Source organism: Cervus elaphus, chromosome 3 (assembly GCF_910594005.1).
Source record: "Cervus elaphus chromosome 3, mCerEla1.1, whole genome shotgun sequence".
Taxonomy (NCBI): Eukaryota; Metazoa; Chordata; class Mammalia; order Artiodactyla; family Cervidae; genus Cervus; species Cervus elaphus.
In genome coordinates this window covers 24,772,299-24,787,669 of record NC_057817.1, presented here as the reverse complement: position 1 = coordinate 24,787,669, position 15,371 = coordinate 24,772,299, and the positions used below count along the sequence as shown (strand labels likewise).

At 42.0% G+C, this 15,371-nt stretch overlaps 1 protein-coding gene across 2 annotated transcripts in view; it reads left to right on the top strand.

Annotated features, from left to right (window-relative positions):
* The window catches only part of FGD6 (FYVE, RhoGEF and PH domain containing 6), a 114,441-nt gene that overhangs the window by 74,479 nt on the left and 24,591 nt on the right, over nt 1-15,371 (top strand). For both annotated transcript variants that reach the window (XM_043881518.1, XM_043881508.1), the window contains exons 8-9: nt 193-280; nt 14,554-14,604. In XM_043881518.1, the coding sequence (XP_043737453.1) occupies nt 193-280; nt 14,554-14,604 (139 nt within the window). The remainder of the gene's footprint in view (nt 1-192; nt 281-14,553; nt 14,605-15,371) is intronic.

Here is a 15,371-nt window from a genome sequence, read left to right as displayed (position 1 = left end):
TGGGCTCCGTGGTGAGTCGGCTCTGGTCTCCCTCTCCGCGTTGGAGTTGTGCCTTAAAATAAAGGGGGTATCTCCCGGAACCTCCTCCCAGAGTTGCTGGCTATTTAAAACTTGGCTCCCCGAGCCCTTGAGTCTGGGTCTCTTGCTTCGGAGGAAAATGTTCGTGTTTACTTTGGATGCCTTTCCTTTCAGATGAGCCCACGCTGTGCCAGTCTGGCCCTCAAGCACTACCTGCTCAAGCCGGTCCAGAGGATTCCCCAGTACAGGCTGCTGCTCACAGGTGGGCCTCTGGGGCAGATGACCACCCAAGAACTCCTGTCACACTGAGGACTCCCGGCCTTTCCTGAGAACACCTGTCTTTCTATCTATCCAGTAGCTGCTTTTCCTAACACAGGAATTTATACATTGCTGGTGGCCTCACATAGACATCCCCAGAACTGAGCTTCTTCCAGTTCTTCGGTCATCCACGTGCATTCTCTGCTCTGGGCATTCCTGCATGTTAATTTGTTTTGCTCAGAACTTCTTTTACTGTCCCAACCCCACAACCTTGGGTCATTCTACCTGCTTAATATTAATTCCTAGAAGGTGCTTTTCCAGCCACTCAAGAATGAGGTTTAGAGGATGATTCCCACATGCTTGAATATCAACTACCATGACCCTGGGACTTACCTGGTGGCTCTCCTGCATTGCAGGAGATTTAGGTTTGATCCCTGAAGATTCCCTAGAGAAGGGACTAGCTGCCCACTCCAGTGCCTGGAGAAGTCCGTGGACAGAGGAGCCTGGCAGGCTACAGTCCATGGGGTCACGAAGAGTCAGACACAATTGAGCAACTTAAAACACTCACTTTTTCACCATGGCCCTAGTCACTTACTTCAGAGGGTTGTTATAAGGATTGATTGATGAGCTGTGTGCTTAGAATAATGCCTTGCTCATAGTAACGTATAAATAAGTATTAGCTGCTATTATTAGATCCTTATCACCATCATCATCACTGTCCCTATGTCGGGCCATTGTCTGTATCTTCTACCAGAGCCTCAAGATTACCGGGCTGTGTGTCTTGTTTACCAATGTAATCATTTAAAAAAGAAGAAGGAAAAGAAAGCTATGATTTGAATGAAGGCTCAGGACTTTATATTCATTGGCTCTTTAAATCTTCACCATAGCTATGCATATTTCACATATTTACATTGATGAAATAACAGGTTTATAGTGATTAAGTTGTTTGCCATCACAAAAAAGCCAATACAGTCTCAGTACCAAGCATAGTATCAAACACATACTATTAGGTCCTCTGTGGTATTTACTGAAATGTATTGGATGTGCAATGACTTAATATATATACAGTATCATTAAGAGTTGTTTCTAGGACTTCTCTGGATGTCTTTGGTTAAAACTCCCCTCTTCCAATGCAGGGGGTACAGGTTCAATCTCTGGTCTGGGAACTAAGATCCTACATACCAAGAAAAAAAAAATTTTTTTAAGGAATTGTGTCTAAATACACAAGAATATTCAAATGCCTCCACAGCTCTAAATTCAGTCAGTTGTAATTTTATGTAATAGGTTTTGAGATACTTGGTTCCTGTTAGTGTTCTTAAGAAATGGCATGCATGCTTTTATCCTTAATCACTTTCTCTTAAGCCACGAGCTTAATGGAATGAGGGAAGTGAATTCTGGAAAGCCAAGATTTCTTGATTTCCCTTTAGGCAAAGCCATCCTTCCAAGCTTCCCTAGTGAACCGCTGGTGAGGAATGCCTGCCTTCAGCCCCAGGACTGGCTACCCTAGAAATTTCTACTTAATTTGAATTTCTCACTGTGAATCAGGCACTGGATTTCTCTCTGGAGTGACATAAGGCAAACCAAATAATTTCAGGATATCCTGTCCATCTGTACTTTCTTTCCTCTGCATTTGGCAGAGATTGAGAATGCACAGGGCAAAAGGAAGTGCCCATGCATGTGTTGTGTTTTTGCTAGATAAATTCAGTGCTTTATCATAAATGAGCTATTGAAGGGCTCAGGCTATTTCTACAGCTGTTGAATTAAGTACTGTTTTTAGTGGCAAAAGACAACTATGGTTTTCAAATGGGAGAAGAATGGAGCAAGGTTCTGAAATTTTCATGTAAAAATATTTTTTTCCCACACTATGACTGATCTAAGTAAAAGTTAAACATGTGTTTAATGTAGGTTTCATGCTGAGTTTGATTTTAATTGATGAATGGTGAAATAGCAACAGCAAGTTTTAAAAATTCTCTTTAAGGGAATAGGTTTCGGTTGTTTCATTGTTTTATAACCAAGATGATGTGAGGTTGGGGTTAGTTTTGAGCTGTGTTTTCTTTAATCTTAAAGCCCCTCCGCCCCACCATTTCTTAACTTGGAAAATCTACATTATTTAAATAGTGTACAATACTTTATATATAGTAGACTCTTAGTAATTGTGGATTAGGTAAAGGTAATAAATGACTTTTTCAAGGTTGCAAAGAAAGTGAAGTCGCTCAGTCGTGTCTGCCTCTGCGACCCCGTGGACTGTAGCTCGCCAGGCTTCTCTGTCCAATAGGATTCTCCGAGCAAGAATACTAGAGTGGGTTGACATTTCCTTCTCCAGGGGATCTTCCCCACCTAGGGATCGAACCTGGGTCTCCCGCACTGCAGGCAGACGCTTTATCCTCTGAGCCACCAGGGAAGCCCTAGGTGGCAACAGGACCAAAGTTAAAGAAAGAACATAGACTTTGTAAAGCAAAGACTTCATATTCATTCTGTGCCTTTTCTTCCGTTGATTCAGATCCTTCCCTCCCTCCACCCTGACCTGAGTCCCCCATCCCTCCAAAGCCATCTCTGATTACTTCAGTTCTCCTTGATCCTTAGTATCGGTGCAGTGTGACTTAGTAAACATTTATTTGACTTGTTTATTTGCTAATATCTGTATGACTTGAATATTGATTCCTTAATTTGATTATAAACCCCTTGAGGTCAATGAGTGAGTTTTTGTTGTTGTTTTATGGCTTCTCTGGGCCTTGTTGCTGCCGCGAGCGCTCTCTAGCTGTGGCGGTAGTGGCTGCTCGTTGTTGAGGTGTGCGGGCTCCTCATCACCGCGGCTCCTCTTGTTATGGAGCACAGGCTCTAGATGCAGACTCAGTATTTGTGGCACACAGGTTTATTTCCTGTGCGGCATATGGGATCTTCCCAGACTAGGGATCAAACCTGTATCCTCTGCATTGGCAGGCGGGTTCTTAACCTCTGGACCACCAGGAAGTCCTGACGAGTGAGTCTTTTAATTAATAATTCATAATTTAGTGCACCCCAATGTACCTGGGTCAGTTTGAAATCACTTGAAAGCTATTTAGGAAATAACTTTTGTTGATTTTAAGCTACATTTAAAGCATCCTTTTTAACCAAAACATCTTTAGCCTAAAGGACAACATTTAGAGAGAGAATTTCAGGGATGTTCTCTTCTCCAGAGAGGTGAAATGTCCTGCCCCAGCAACACAGATAGTATTAGTTGAAGAATCTATGATCATATAATCCTAAGGACATATGGGAATTGATGCCAACAGTTTATTTTATACGTCTTTTTATTTAAAACTCTGATTTTCCAATACTCCTTTTTGTCATGTTCTGATTTTTCTTTTCCTTGCAAGATATTTCTGCTTTGGTTATCAAAGTGCCCCTGTCTATGCATTTGGATTTTTTAGCAGTTGGACTTTAGGTCTAAGTTAGCATCAATTCAGACGTGTGAATTAGCTGGGTCCTCATCTTTGGATAAACAAACTGAATGATTTAATACTCAAAAAAACCCTATGAGGGAGGTACTTTTATTTCCATTTTAGAAACTCCAGGGGCACAGAGAGAAAGAGTGAGACTATGTGAGGCAACTCCTGACAACTTTGATTTATTGGGCAGAGAAAGGGAAGGATTCCTGCCCAGCTTGGTGTAAGTAGATTTCTGCCCACTTTGGCTTCTGAGGAAGGGAAGATTGAGAAATGCAGGGAGGAAGCGCAGATAAGAGAGTTTCTTTTGGAATTCTTTTAGAGAGAGGTAAGTGGAAATCCCCAGATATAGCAGTCCTGCCCTGCTTTTCAAACAACCATCCTATTGTCTTGCAGTGTTTTCTTCAGGACCTAATTTGGGTTTTTAGTGGGTATTTTTTTTTAGGCTCTCTGCTCCTTCATTGTAGTAAAATTTCCAACTAAATTCTTGATAGCATTTTTCTAAACTTAACTCAAAATGGGATCAAAGAAAATGTCTATGTTGTATAATGAAATGCTTAAGATCAGATTTTTTTTTTAAGTAGTAAAATAAAGTGACTTAATTTAAGAAGAGAAACTTGTAAATTTTGCCTTTATTTTGGCCACTTAAGACCAGTGGATCTGGCCAGATCTTTATATCTGTGTGGGGCCCAAACCCTGTTTGGAGTTAGGACAAAGGGGGATCTTGAGGCAACAGTGAGGGAACAGCTTTTTTCAAACGCACAGATGCTGCTGAAGAAACAACGTTAATTTTTATTTTTTACCTCCTCATCAGTACATGGTAGAGACTATCTTTTTATCCTAACTCAGTGCCTGCATAGATTCTGGAACATAACAGGGACTCATTAAACTGAAAGGGCTCAGAGAATAAGCAATGTTCCTTTTTATGAGGTTGAGAATTCCTATATGGCAGTGCCAGTGAACATTTGTTGCATGGATGGATCGATAAATTGCATTTAAGAGTAAAAACAGTCTTCCAGTTATCCAGAAACAAACCTGTGGAAAGGACTGAAATGCTTCCATTTCCCCATCTTGCCTCCGTCGTCGGATTTGCTGACTAGTTTTCCTCTGCTCTGCTTCCTGCTCTTTCCATTTCCCTTTTTATGATCCAGGCCAGACCTTTCTAAACTCATGCCAAGTTATGGCAGTATCTTCCTACTGGTCATGCTGTTCTTATCAGGCCCCCTTCCAAGAAGATCTGGGAAAAAACACACTCCTCCTGTGTCTCCCGTTGGCTCTCACACCACCACACTCAACACTGCAAACACCAGATATATGGGCTTTTTTCCCCTATGCCAAGCGATTCTCTTCAGCACCAGCTCGGTGTCCTGTAATTCAGGGGTCCCCAGCCTCTGTCATCTAATGCCTGATAATCTGAGGTGGAGCTGATGTAATAATAACAGAAGTAAAGTACACAGTAAATGTAATGCACTTGAATCATCCCGAAGCCGTCCCCCCACCCCGGTCCATGGGAAAACTGTCTTCCACAAAACCAGTTCCTGGTGCCAGAAAGGTTGACGACTGCTGTTGTCATTTAATTCAGTTCTGACACTATCTGCTTGGAGATAGTGGGCTCAGTCCCACAAGACTGACCCTTCCCAACATCAGGTGCCATTCACAAGTCTCAGACTGCAACCTCTATTTCTGACTGATGGACTGTAAATCTGGGTTCCCATGACTTTCTCCTCAGGTTTGAAAATTTGCTAGAATGGCTCACAGAATTCAGGGGAACACCTATTTACATTTACTGGTTTATTGTAAAAGGGTATGATAAGGCATAAAAATGAGCTTCATATGGAAGAGATACTTAGGACTAAGTATGTGGGTTGGAACTCCCATGCCCTCTCTGGGCACTCCAGCTCCCTAGAATCCCACCAAACCCTGTCCTCTGGTGTTTTTATGGAGGCTTCATCACGGAAGCATGGCGCATCATTAACTCCACTTCTAGTCCCTCTCCCCTTCCTGGAGGATGGAGAGTAGTGCTGAAAGTTTCAAGCATTTAGTCATGGTTTGATCTTTCTGGTGACCCATCCCCATTTAGGAGCCCACTAAGAGTCACCTTGTTACAACAAAAGATGCTATTGTCACCTAGGAAATTCCAAGGCAGCTGTGTGTGTGTGTGTGTGTGTGTGCTTGCGCGCATGCTTATGCATGCAAGCACTGAGTCGCTTCAGTCGTGTCCATCTCTTTGTGACCCTATGGACTGTAGCCCGCCAAGGCAGCTTTGTGTGTGTGTGTGTGTGTGTGTGTGCGCGCGCGCATGCTTGTGCATGCAAGCACTAAGTCGCTTCAGTCGTGTCCATCTCTTTGTGACCCTGTGGACTGTAGCTCGCCAGGCTCCTCTGTCCATGGAATTCTCCAGGCAAGAATGGGAGTAGGTTGCCTTGCCCTCCTCCAGGGGATCTTCTAGACCCAGGAATTGAACCCATGTTTCTTACGTTTCCTGCATTGCCAGGTGGGTTCTTTACCACTAGCATGTCCAGGCAAGCCCACTTTTGTCAGAACTAAGGTCAAAGAACAGAAAGAAAGAAAGGGAAGTTGCTCAGTTGTATCTGACTCTTTGTGACTCCATGGACTGTAGCCCGCCAGGCTCTTCTGTCCATGAGATTTCCCAGGCAAGAATACTGGAGTGGGTTGCCATTTCCTTCTCCAGTGGATCATCCTTACCCAGGGATCAAACCCGGGTCTCCCACATTAGAGGCAGACTCTTTACCATCTGAGCCACCAGGGAATCCAGATATTAGGACAAAAGATGCTCCTGCTGCTTCTGTCATTTAGAAGATTCTAAACATTTGGGGAGCTTTGGGCCAGGAACTGGGAGCAGAGACTGCAGTTGGCCTCCTGTATCTGCAGACTCACAACCCACGCACAGGGAAGGCTCACTGTACTGTACCATCTGATATAAGCGAATTGAGCATCCAGATTTTGGTATCTGAGCAGAGTGCTGGAACTAAATCTCCCACAGATAGCGAGGGATAGCTGTATGTATTTCCTGTCGTTTCGCAGACATACTTTATTTTGCTTTTTAGGAAAGTTGAAAACTTGCTTATCCTACCACAATGATGGATACATGTCATTACACATTTATCCAAAGTCAAGAATGAACTCTAATGTAAACTGAATTTGAGGTGATTATGGTATGTCGGTATAGGTTCCTCCATTGTATGATATGTACCACTCTGATGGGGTGTGTTGATGATAGGGGAGATTAGGCATGTGTGGGGGCAAGGGATGTGTAGGAAGTCTTCATATCTTCTCCTCAGCTTAGCTGTAAATGTAAAACTGCTCTAAAAAGTTAAATCTTACTTTAGAAAAAAAAATTATTTGTCCGCAGTATAAAGACCACAACTATTAAACGTGTTCTCTGTAACTGAAGAATTGAGCAAGCCTTGCTTTCCTTTGCTCCAGCTGCATTCATTATCTGACTCTCCCCTGAAACCTGACTGTCAAGGGCAGATTTTCTCCTCCATTCATCGACCGCTTACTCATTCAACCAGTATTCACGTGGCTGCCACTGAACTGGGCACAACACAGTGGTGGTCCCTGCCCTTACGGAGCTTATAGTCCTATTCTTTGGGGGCCACACCCCACCCCTCAGGTTCCCTCCCAGCTCTTCCTCTTCTTGCCTAGAATTTATATTGATCTGGTCATTTGTTTGAGTGAGAAGATTGTGAGGATTTATTTTTGTAAGCATCACCGTTTCTTTTTTGAAGGAATCTTTCCTGATGGGCTCGGTGGGACAAGTGCACTTTGGGCCTTCTCTTGTGGCTCAGTTGGTAAAGAATCTGCCTGCAATGTGGGAGACTTGGGTTTGATCCCTGGGTTGGGAAGATCCCCTGGAAAAGGGAAAGGCTACCTACTCCAGTATTCTGGCCTGGAGAATTCAATGGACTGTATAGTCCATGGGGTCACAAAGAGTCGGACATGATTGAGTGACTTTCACTTTCTTTCACTTTTGTGTGTATGAAAAGTATGTTACATAATACAAAAAAAAAGTCCCTTTTCATCTTCTACCATTCAGGGATGACTATCATGTGTCCTTTCAGGATTGTTTGTTTTTGCTGCTGTTAGGATTTGGGGTTTTATTTGTGTGGGGGGAGGTCTCTATTGTGTTATATGCACTGTAAAATTTTCAGGAAAAAATGTTTTATTTGTGGGAAGTTACTACATTGGTGTTGAAACAAGATGAATCATTGGGGATCCTAGTGGAGAAAATATAATGAAAAGTATAATTTAAAAATTCCTCTGAAGTGTTTTTTTCCATTTCTGTATGTGGTGGAGGAAGCAATCCTTTGAACTTTGATTAAATTCAGATCAGGTAGTTTCTTTGATCTTGTTCAAGATATTTATATTATATAATAAGTGACTTTAACAACGTATTATATTACTCTTCCTGTAATCTTGGCCTTCAGTCTAGGATGGCATTAACTCCCTCTAGGTTTTAGAAATCCAGGATTTCCCGTTTTGATAGAAAATGGGATATTGAAAACATCTGCTGTAGTGTTCTGAAGCTATAAATTTGAGTTGTGAACAGGCTAATAAGTAGATACGACAAAAGATCAAAACCAGATTAATGCATGACTTTTAAAAATCCCCACTGAATATTGAAACTTTTGCTTCTGAAAATTCAAACCTCTGCGTAGCAAGTGTTTGTTTGAAAACCATGGGCTAATTTTCTACATCTAAAATCATTCTAACATTTTCTCTAGAGCAAAACATGATGAAAGGCAAGGCTGTCCTGGACACCAGCCAAAGAATTTCGTCTCTAAGGAACCCAAAGCCCTTGATATAAGGCAGCTACATCCTTGTGAAATGGGAGGGTCATAACATTCAAAATTCCTATTGTAATTAGCTCAGCTGTTATTCTGTTGCAATTCAAAATACTTTATTTGCAACTGTGATTCGTTGATGACTGGGTTGGTGGGGACCAAATATGAATAAGAGGTTCTTTAAGTGGACCTTGGCCACAACGAAGCCATTTCTGTACATGTGAGATTCTCACTTGATAAACTGGCAGCCTTAATGCTTGGAAAACATTATCCACAAAGAAGAGCAATGTCAGTGAAGTAAAAATAATGGATGTTTACATTTTATTTATTGGGAGACCTCCCTCTGGGGTTGACTCCTCTAAGGGCATTCTGGATATGCCAAGCAAACCTGTCCTGCTAAAAAGGAACTGAAGGGAGATTCTGTCCATTGTAAGATCTGCTCTAAAATTTTGCCCTACGATGAGCCTGGCATCAGGTTTGGTTTGTGAGTTCTTTGGACATGTCCCCTCTGGACCAGACTGATCAAAGTCTTAAGATAGGCCAGTGTTGCCTCAAATGGCTATGTCCTGATCGGCTCCCTGCCGAGTTCCAAGTCCAGCCTTCACTCTGGTCACCTTATTGGGTGCCCTGGTGAAGGACTGCATCAGCCCAGGAGAATTGGACTTTAAAATTTTTTTTTTAACTTTTTGGTTGTGCCATAAGGCATGTGGGATCTTAGTTCCCTAAGCAGGTAGCAAATCCACACCTCCTGCATTAGGAAGCACTGGACCATGGAGGAAGTCCTGAGAAATAAATGGCCTTTTTAATTCACAGAAAGGCATTGTCAGCTTTCTAAGAACATGAATTGGTGAGCCTGAGAGCCTGGAAAGGTCACTTTACTAACTTAGGCAGCTCTGGACCACATACTGAGAAGGGCTCCCAACTGAGTTCTCCATATTTGAGAAGCAGGAAAATTAGAGCAAAGACTGGAGCACTTTTAATTAATCAGACCTTCCGAGCATCATCTCAGCTGTTTAAATATGGAGCAACAGGTGGTAACCCCTAAATGAATGTCATTTAGTCCATCATAAATTCAGGAAACATTTGCTGAATATGCCCCAGACTTTATTTTAGATGCTGGTAATATAAGAGTAATTAGTCAAGCTCCTGGTCCTCCTGCAATCCATAATTTAGCATTTGTGTTTAAAGGGATACCTGACACCATAGAACCATGTCCTCAAACTCGAAACACCCAGCTTTGGAACATTACCCTTCCTGTATGCTCATTTCCTCTGTTCTTTGCCATCACCTGTTTCTGAGCACACAGTCCAGGAATCTGACTGGGTGCTGTTGAATTAAAAAGTCCCTGATTCTCACAGATGACTCTTCTTTAGGACATGGTTACTGTACCTCTGAATAGTCTTCTGCTTTAAGTTGCTGTTCATTGATTAGGCAATCAATGAACTAAGAGTCCATATCAATTACTAAGAGTCCATATATTGAAAACTTAGAGCTCTAACAAGATACGGTGTTTTTTAGGTTCTCATTCTTTTATGAGAATGAAAGAATATGTCCTTATATATGAGGACAAAATTAACTGGCTTAGTCCTTGAGGCTGCACATGCTAAATTAGTTTTGCGCTGCTACTGTTGGATGATGATGATTATGGGTATTAATTTACCTTTATTAATCAATCGCGCCACCTGGTGGCCAGAAATTACATTTTGTGCCCATGCAGACCTCAGTCAGTTCAGTCGCTCAGTCATGTCCGACTCTTTGCGACCCCATGAATCACAGCACGCCAGGCCTCCCTGTCCGTCACCAACTCCCGGAGTTTACTCAGACTCATGCCCATTGAGTCAGTGATGCCATCCAACCAGCTCATCCTCTGTCGTCCCCTTCTCCTCCGGCCCCCAATCCCTCCCCGCATCAGGGTCTTTTCCAGTGAGTCAACTCTTTGCATGAGGTGGCCAAAGTATTGGAGTTTCAGCTTCAGCATCAGTCCTTCCAGTGAACCCCCAGGACTGATATCCTTTAGGATGGACTGGTTGGATATCCTTGCAGTCCAAGGGACCATCAAGAGTCTTCTCCAACACCACAGTTCAAAAGCATCCATTTTTCGGTGCTCAGCTTTCTTCACAGTCCAGCTCTCACATCCATACATGACCACTGGAAAAACCATAGCCTTGACTAGACGGACCTTTGTTGGCAAAATAATGTCTCTGCTTTTTAATATACTGTCTCGGTTGGTCATAACTTTGCTTCCAAGGAGTAAGCGTCTTTTAATTTCATGGCTGCAATCACCATCTGCAGTGATTTTGGAGCCCAAAAAAAAACAAAGTCTGACACTGTTTCCACTGTCTCCCCATTCATTTCCCATGAAGTGATGGGACCAGATGCCATGATCTTAGTTTCCTGAATGTTGAGCTTTAAGCCAACTTTTTCACTCTCCTGTTTACCTCACCAGCCTGTTTTTCTTTGACATAAATAACTTCAATAGCATTTGAGGCATTTTTATTACTGAAGTTTTGAAAAATGCTTTGTTTGGTTTGTTGAAAAAAGGAAGTCATGGAATACTGTGAATCCAACATGGCAAATCGAGATGACTCCTGTGTTCTCATTTTTTAAAATGATCTCCAGCAGGATCAGTTCAGTCACTCAGTCGTGTCCAACTCTTTGCGACTCCATGGACTGCAACATGCCAGGCTTCCCTGACCATCACCAACTCCTGGAACTTACTCAAATTCATGTCCATTGAGTCGGTGATGCCATCCAACCATCTCATCCTCTGTCGTCCCCTTCTCCTCCCACCCTCAGTCTTCCCCAGCCATCAGGGTCTTTTCAAATGAGTCAGTTATTTGCATCAAGTAGCCAGCAGGATATTAGGACCTAAATGATAGGTAGTGAACAATTCCATATGACCAATGCAGGCGTGTCTGTCTGGTCTCCCTTCCTGTGTTTCACCTGGGTTATGACAGTCACTGGGACAGCGGGTGATTTCATTGCTCCTTCCATCTGACTCAGGGTGATCAGTCTCCCGCTCATCCTGTAGTTAGGGCATGGAGTGATTCTTAACTGAGGGGATCATGGTTGGGTCTTCCTAGAAAAGGTAAAAGTTCTCAAATTGCAATGAGATAACCTGAAAATACGGATGAATATATTAGAAAGTTGAAATTCTAAAATTCACTTTTGGAAAGCTGAATTTTGAAAGTTGAATTTTAAGGTTTGTTTTTTTTTTTTTTAATTGGCAAGGAAAGTAAACCTAACCCCATTATCTCTTCGATTAATAGTATGATTTTGCAACAGCTTCATGGTGGGGTTTTTGCTCAGCCAATTTCTGTCTTTCCACTTTGTTCCTAAAAGTTTAGGTTGGCGAGCAGCAGCTGAATTTGAGTACAAGGGAAGAAAATGCAACTCAGAAGCTTATCAGGCTCAGCATAGTGATTCTGAGGTCAGGATTTCCTAATACGGACAACTTCCAGTGACCTCTTTTGGTTTAGAGAAATGTCTTAGTTTGCATAGATACATTTCTGTATTAAAGAACAAGAATCAAAGACAAAATAGGAACTTGCTGTGAATCTGATGTTTAGGTAAATCTGCTTTCATTTCTGCACTCTTCTGCTCCCCCAGGCTTAAAAGAATATCCCTTTTGATTAATGAGGTAGCCTAAGAAGAGTATGTTTTTCTTCCTAACCCTGTCACTCTCATGAAAAAGTTAAATATTTGAATTCACAAAAGATGACTTATACAGGGAATGCATTCTGAATGGGGTCAGAGTGAGATTGAGTTCATTTTTCAACCTTAGATGAGGCTAAGTATAGTGTACAGTCAATATATTTTGTTCGTTTTGGAGATTTTCTTATTTGGTTGGAAGAATGCTCTCCAATGTGTGTTCGGATTAGTTTTGGATCTAAATTGCTTGTGATGGCCTCTGGCGAGATAGAACCTCTTCTGTGGCTCACAGAAGCTTAATGCCATCTCCCACAGTATCTCACCGTGACTTACTGCCAGGGCTGGGTAGTTACAATGTGCATGTCTAGACTCACATAGGTTCTTGGATCAGTGTCTCAGAGATGTGTAGTTTCAACAGTTGGGTGTGTATGTTTATGTCATCAATTAAGTTTGAAAAGCTGGCACCAATGTCCAAGTTTCTCTTTGTGCCTTTTTGAGCATGACTTCATAAATCCATGGGATGAAATTATATTTGTTCCATAATATTGTTAAGCAGAGATTGCATGGTACTAACTCAGTTCAGTCGTGTCTGACTCTTTGCAACCCCATGGACTATAGCCTGCCAGGCTCCTCTGTTCATGGGGTTCTCCGGGCCAGAATATTGGAGTGGGTTACCATGCCCTTCTCCAGGAGATCTCCGTGACCCAGGGATCGAAACTGCATCTCTTACATCTCCTGCATTGGCAGGCATGTTCTTTACCACTAGCGCCACCTGGGGAGTGCAAGTGGTGTGATGGTCTCCGGCAAAATAGAACCTGTGCTGTGGCTCACAGAGGCTTAATGTCATCTACGGTATCTTGTAGTGGAGACTGGATCTGATAAAATGCGTTCGGTCTTTTAATATGCCTTTCCTCTTTCCATTTCCCAGCTCCCACAGGAATTAGGATTGATTTTAGCTTTTATTGCCTTTTCCCTAAACTAAGGCAAAATCCTATATGAAAAAAATCACCTTTAAAAAATTCATTAAGTATTTCTTGTCCCTTGTATGCCAAGTCTCTGGCTAAGTGGTGTGAGAGACAGAAAGATGATATCAGGTGTGGGCAGGCCCTGCCCACAAGGAGCCTTGAATCTAATGAAAAACAAAATGGTAGAAGGCATACAGTGAGTTACTGCTGTGTTATGTATTATTCAAAGGGAAAGAATGTTTCTTTCAAATGGAAAGTTTGGTAGGGGAGGAGGAATTTGAGATGAGCTTTGATGAATTATGAGTAGAATTTTTATATGCAGAGACAGAGAAAGGGTTCAGAAGAAGGGCATTAAAGACAAAAAGTATAGAGCCAGGGAACACATAGGAAGTGTTTAAGAAATTGTGCAGAATCAAACTTTAATAAGAACCAAAGGCTGGTGTAAGGCAGTAGCAAGAAAGAAAACCAGAACCGTCAACAGGGACCATGTAGTGGGGTCTTGAAATTATAGGAAATGGGATCTGTTTTAATTTGATGGTTAAGTTATCCAGCATTTCTCAACAGGGAAGGAAGTGTCACTTTGAAATCCAGCAATATTCCTTGGTGTTAAAGACTTATTAAATATAGCCTATTGCCTTAATTTATTTTGTGTTGCAAGAGCTGCTGTGTACCATGTCGCTCGTTTACAGACCACCTTCATCCAGACCAGGGTTTCTTCACTGCAGCCCTGTTGACAATGTCCTCATGTTGACATTAGGACGATCCTGTGCTTTTGGAAGATGTTTAGCGGCATCTCTGGCCTCTAACCCCTCAATGCCAGCGGTGTCCCCTTTCACCCAGTTGTGATAATCAGAAATATCTTCAGTCATTTTCAAATGTCTTGCGGGGGGGCAAAGTCACCCCCATTTGAGAACCACTGGTCTAGACACACATATTGCATTTTTTTGGTATGTATTCTGGCCATTATTAGACTCTTAAGATTGATGAATCTGAGTCCCTTAGGCTTTCAATATATTAATGCTTGAATTTTGGAACTAGACGTACATCTGATCTTGGGATTAAGGTATTTCCTGTGTGTTGGAGTAAAAGTGTTGAGCTGGTCATCGGCAGACCTGGGTTCTGATCCTGGCTCTGCCACAAAGAGGTGGGATTACTTGGGTGAGACGTGTCCTCAGTAGCCCGATTACTCATCTCTAAAATCACCAGTGCAACCTCTAGGCTCTTGCTTAGCTCTGATTCTGTGTCCTGATTTCAAATTGACCCCAGGGCTTTATTCTTTCATTTTTAGAAAGTTAGCACAACCAGAATGAATGTGTATATTAACCAATAAAGCTGACTTAATTGGTCTGACTAATAAGGCTGACTGATCTTTTTTTCCTTAGTGCTTTATTGTACTAAATACTATATATATATATATTTTTTTTCTAGATTATTTGAAAAATCTCTTAGAAGACTCTGAAGATTACAAAGACACTCAAGGTAAATGATTTCTGTGGTCTCATGTATTAGAACTTTTTAATGTTACATTCATTTGGACCTAGAAAGTAAAAATGTAACAAAACCCATATACAAAACTGTGTTTTATTCATAAGAAGCCTTTTTAAACCTTATTTTGGGCAGATGAAGATAGAACTAGATAAAGTGGTAGTGGCCTGGATGCAGGTGAAATTACAGGGACCAAAGATGCCCATGGTCAGGCAGCCATGGGAGCCAGCATCCTGAAAGGGTGGTCCCAGCACAGCGTGTGGTCAGGAAGCTTTGTCCTTCTGGGCTCAGTCTGTCTGTGCCAGGGTGCGTTCACCTTCACTAAATGTACACCACTTTGGAAAGCAGAGATTGAACCAGTAAATCTGCAACGTCCTTTCAGGCTTTAAAATCATGAGTCCATGAAGTGACCAAACTATACAAATTAGAGGTAAGGTCTAAAATAATCAATTATTCTGGGACTGTTTAAAGATGGGCATTAGCTTTGCCATCCTTCCACCCCTTACTGCAGGAGTACTTAAGGGAAATAATCCAGTTCAATACAAGGGATTCATTGATATTCGTGAGATAATCCACTCTGTGTGTGTGTGTGTGTGCATGCACACGTGTGCATGCAGGTATGTCTATCTCTCTCCCTCTTTCACACACACACACAAGGATTTAATTCCATTTGGAATAGTAGTGTTTTTTTCTATTTACTCCCAAACTACGTCTTTTAAATGTCATAGGTATATTTCTGGTTCTAATCTACAGAAACACCC